The sequence below is a fragment of the Rutidosis leptorrhynchoides genome, chromosome 7, assembly GCF_046630445.1.
Source record: "Rutidosis leptorrhynchoides isolate AG116_Rl617_1_P2 chromosome 7, CSIRO_AGI_Rlap_v1, whole genome shotgun sequence".
NCBI lineage: Eukaryota > Viridiplantae > Streptophyta > Magnoliopsida > Asterales > Asteraceae > Rutidosis > Rutidosis leptorrhynchoides.
This window is the reverse complement of record NC_092339.1, coordinates 111,891,556-111,896,144: the sequence shown is the minus strand read 5'-3', so window position 1 is coordinate 111,896,144 and position 4,589 is coordinate 111,891,556. Positions and strand designations below refer to the sequence as shown.

The 4,589-nt window shown below is 33.4% G+C and overlaps 1 protein-coding gene across 1 annotated transcript; it reads left to right on the top strand.

Moving 5' to 3' along the window:
- Window positions 1-254: 254 nt before the first annotated feature.
- On the top strand, window positions 255-4,040 carry LOC139857794 (nibrin homolog). The gene is made up of 13 exons (XM_071846635.1): window positions 255-367; window positions 785-838; window positions 963-1,215; window positions 1,378-1,463; window positions 1,605-1,735; window positions 1,908-1,954; window positions 2,070-2,178; window positions 2,311-2,394; window positions 2,808-2,970; window positions 3,071-3,462; window positions 3,535-3,596; window positions 3,699-3,813; window positions 3,896-4,040. Exons 1-13 carry the CDS (start codon window positions 331-333, stop codon window positions 4,016-4,018), a joined length of 1,656 nt encoding a protein of 551 aa, XP_071702736.1. The 5' UTR covers window positions 255-330; the 3' UTR covers window positions 4,019-4,040.
- Window positions 4,041-4,589: the final 549 nt, after the last annotated feature.

Here is a 4,589-nt window from a genome sequence, read left to right as displayed (position 1 = left end):
TATTTAAATGTATAAAGTACAATTCGATTAATTCTTGATTAATCTCCGAATTTCTGATTACTCCTCCAAAATTTCGACCGATTAATGCCCGAATAGAACCTATAGAAACGAATTATCATATTTACATGTTTAGGCCTTCACCTTATTTAGATGTACATGAAATAACCCTCAAGTTATCCGTTTTAACATCTAAAGTTGAATTCCCCCTTCTTTCCTCCTCCTCCTCCTCCCTCTCTCTCTCTCACACACACACACACACACACACACACAAAGAGTTGATCTAAATACACGGCCATAAGTTGAAGCGCTTAGAATTTTCCGGCGGCATCAATGGTTTGGGGACTCTATCCCGTCGATCCCCTTCCAGGTCAGCCTCAATTTCACCAATATTTTCTCTTCATCGGAAACATGATAATTTTGCAGTGTATATTTCGTTCTGGCATTTCGTCGAATACCTAGCGTGCACATCGTACACCACTATATTTTTTGCAAGAAGCAACCGTATTTGAATATTGTGTCTTGATAATATATAGAAAACAAGTGGGCACGTGTAATTTGTATAGCTTTAGGTTAACCTAGATCATCAACAATGGTGGTAAGGAGGTAGTAATTGAACATGGGGAAAGTTAATTTTGCTGAAAAAAAAAAAAAACTAATAACTAATGAAGGTGCTGATAACCATGAAAACACATGTTAAAGGTGGATATGATTGATGTTATTATATATATTGAAATTGAAATGATTATAGTTGTTTCGATTGTACTGAAATTACGTTCATTTGCAGGGGAAGAGAGTTATTACTTGTTTAGCAGAGGGACTTATAAAGTGGGACGAAAAGGTAATTTGAATAAATATGTTTAGTGAAAATTTTGATGAAGTTTCACGTGTTCACTGATTAAGTTGAACGATTAGTAACAATGAGGTTGTTAATTTAGCTTTATTATTGTTTTTCTGTAATGTAGGATGTGATATAATTGTTAATAAAGATAAAGGAGTTTCACGGGTTCACGCAGAATTAGTCATTGATGTGATGGTTTTTATGGACAATACAAAGAAGAAATCATCTGAAATGAGGATACGAGATTGTTCGAAGTACGGAACATTTGTTAAGAAGTCTGTTGGGTCAAAAGAAAAGGTTCATGAATTTCCAAATAAGGAAGCAACTTTGGATGATTCTGACCTTGTTTCATTTGGAACCGGTAATGCTACTTACAGGTATGCCTACCAAGTATATAAATAACACTGTTTATGTTCGTAAACGGTCACGGGAGAACCCGGTTAGCATGAAAATGGAAAACCTTATCTGAAAAAATGTTAAATTAAACCGTTTGAAAAGATAAATTAGATGATTCGGCTTGTTGTGTGTGCTACCTGCAGGGTTAGTTTTATTCCATTTGTGTTTTATATGTGTGGATTGGAACTTGCTCGATCAAAAGAATTTGAAGAGATGATCTCATTGATAGGTTAGTAGTGAGTTATTTTCTTGTTCACAATCACGTTTTCTATTTGATAATGGAACCCGCTAAAATCATGTTTTTTTTTTTTTTTTTGTAATATGAGGTAATGTTTTGCGATGATGGACAGCGTTGTTATATTGTCTGCAGGTGCCTCTGTTAGTAATAAATGGAGTCCACAATGCACACATGTTCTTGTTGATAATAATGCATCTTTGAATGCTGATTTAGTTGATGCTATATTGTCTAAGAGACATTTCGTCAGCTATACATGGATAAAGGTACCTTAACTGTTGTATCTTATCAATTATTTGTAAGTTATGCATATTGACCTCATCTCATGTGTTTCGTTGATGATTTTTTTACCATATTTTTAAGGCTCTTAAAGATACATAAAGGTGTTTGATTTATCTATCCAAAGACTTATATAACACGTTTTTGTGTGGTATTCAGTTACTTGCAGATAAACGTATTGGCACTGAAATCCCGAGCTACAGCTCGTGAGTATCTACTCAACTTATCTTTTATTTCATACTTGATTTATCGTTGCATATATTCAAATAATAATTCCGTTTGCGATGATCTTACAAATATGTATACTCTTCTCCCTAACAGCTATGTTCCTACCTTAACGTTGGAAGGAGACCCTGTAAAAGTTGCTGACCCTGAGTCTCGAGAAAATTGCTTAAGTGGATACCGTTTTCTTATGGAATCATCAGATAAGGTAAGCTTCGAGTTGTCCCAATAATTTACTCTAAATATTATTGGGCTATTTTAGTTTAATGCATATTTTCTCTTTCTAATATGTGGTCTTACGTGTGTGTGTGTGTTTTTTTTTTTTTTTTTTTTTTTGTAGTATAAAGCTAAGAAGTTGCAATCGTTACTGGAAGCATTTGGTGCGAAAGTTGTTCCTGTTGGAGATTTCATTCCCCACAGCCAGGTTGTGATCTTGTAATTATCTGTCTACACACTGTTGTAAAAATCCCCGATTACTCTTTTTTAAATGATTGGTCCATCCGACTTGTCCAGAATCCGTCTAATAAATAGGCCAACGTCGGTTAATGGGTATAAATCGGCTTTGTTAGTCAAAGTCGGAATTAGTCACTCAAAATTGGTCAAAGTCAAATTCGTCAACATGTTATTATAAATTTAAGCTAGAATTTTATACTGTTTCAACAAATGAACGGTTATGTAAATGGTTTTAGAAAATTACGTTAAAGTTTCTGTTTACGTTCATGGTTTTCTTCTATATTTACATATAATTTTGAAATTTTTTATTTGGATGTATAAAGTTGTATTTATGCCTTAAATTGTTTTTAAATTATACATTTTATTATGTAAAAAATATTTCAGGGTTTGGAGGATGATGAAAGTAATAAAATTGTGCACGTAATCTCGGAAAACAATTCTGAGTACTCCCATGATCTTGCGTTTGTACCTAAAGTCAGTGAAATAAACCTAATCCGTGCTACTTTATCCGGGCACCTGGATCCTGCTGTTTTTGTTTCGCCACCCGGTAAGCTTTTATATATCTCGGTGTCATAAATATTTAAACCAAGTTTTAATTAGTTATCAATAACAATTTCTCACTTATACTTTAACTTCCAAAATTGCAGTACTAGTCACGTCTTCATGTTCAACCGACGAGACAGTAGTAGCGGATTCTGAACCCGAAGTTGAAATCATGTCCGTTCATACGTCTCCAACAATCTGCAAAGTAGAAACTGTTCAACACGACTATAAACTGGAAACAGCCTCTAATTCAACAAGTCCGAAAAAATCTGATGATCGAAGAAATACAACCACATATGGCTTTAGTGCAAAGCCGAAAGATAGTCCAAAAAATGATGGAATTTCAATGCGAGAACACAAGATTGATGATGATTATGATACTCAACTCGGGACTTCAGATGTAATTTTTAGCCAGGATTTAATTATCCGAGATTCGAATGTATCTGTGCCAACTCCAACCAATAATGAAGTTTTGAACTTTAAACGATTTAAAAAGGTAGTAAATTGGTTTCATTATAGTTGTCTCATCTGTTTTATTGATTATTGAAAGCTTGGAATTAACATGCAGATGGAGACTGAATCGGGAAATGGATTCTATAATCTTGTACCTTTTTCAAAGCATCCATACAAGTATGATATAACATATCTTTGATTTTGGTTTTGTTCTTGCATATATAACAACAATTAACTTGGAATTATTTTGTATTTAATGTTTGAATTTGTGTATGGCAGAGGGTCTGAATACGATAATGAGGAAGTAGCAGAGTCTTTGAAGGAAGAAAAGAAGCGTAAACAGAGAGAAGCAATTGCAGATGATCTTTTTAACAAAACAAAGGATGAAAAGAAGGTAATAAACTTCTTGATTGCATAAAATTTTCAGTTATGATATGGTTAAATAGTAATTGGTTTAAAACGGTACTTTTAAGTAGGATCCTGACCGACCCGAATTGGATTCGGATTTAGCTGGTTGGCGTATCGTGACAGAATTTGGTGGTAGTTGGGAGTTTGTCAATGTAAATGGGTTAAAATTGCCACTTGTTAATCATGTATGATGATACTTGATTTCTGAAATTTTTGCAGCGGAAGAAAAGTGGAGCAGCTGGTTTCCTCCACGGACTTCTTGCTCGATAACGATGCAAGTCTTTTGTTTGCGTATCAATGTTGTATAACAATATTATTATGCGTTCGAAGTTTTGTATATTAATGTAGCACATTATGGGCATCTCAAGCATTGTTAAACAACAAACATACTAAGTAATAGTTGCAGAATTTTGTTATATGACATATTTGTGCTGTTTGAGACACTATACAAATAATTAGTACTATTATATTATTACCAAACAACGTACATAATAAACAAATATCATGATATTTGCTAAATTCTTACTATTCTGAGTTAATAATCCCGAAATGAGCTTTGGACATGTTTATTCTGAGTCGTGTACGACTCTTATTTCTAACTTTTGTGTAACACGTATAAGTGACAAGTCTCTAATTAACAACTATAGTTGTGATGATTTACATGTCACAAATCTATTAGATAATTAACACTTTTAGTTTTAGAATTTTAATGTGTAAAGAGGGTTTTTCTTACTATGGGTCATGTTTAATAAGTAAAAACTA

Excerpts from the sequence above, each read along its gene's own strand:
- LOC139857794 (XM_071846635.1), top strand. The coding sequence starts at position 331 with ATGGTTTGGGGACTCTATCCCGTCGATCCCCTTCCAG. Across the intron at positions 368-784 it reads TCCCGTCGATCCCCTTCCAG|GGGAAGAGAGTTATTACTTG; the intron begins GTCAGCCTCAAT and ends GTTCATTTGCAG. Across the intron at positions 3,463-3,534 it reads ACTTTAAACGATTTAAAAAG|ATGGAGACTGAATCGGGAAA; the intron begins GTAGTAAATTGG and ends ATTAACATGCAG.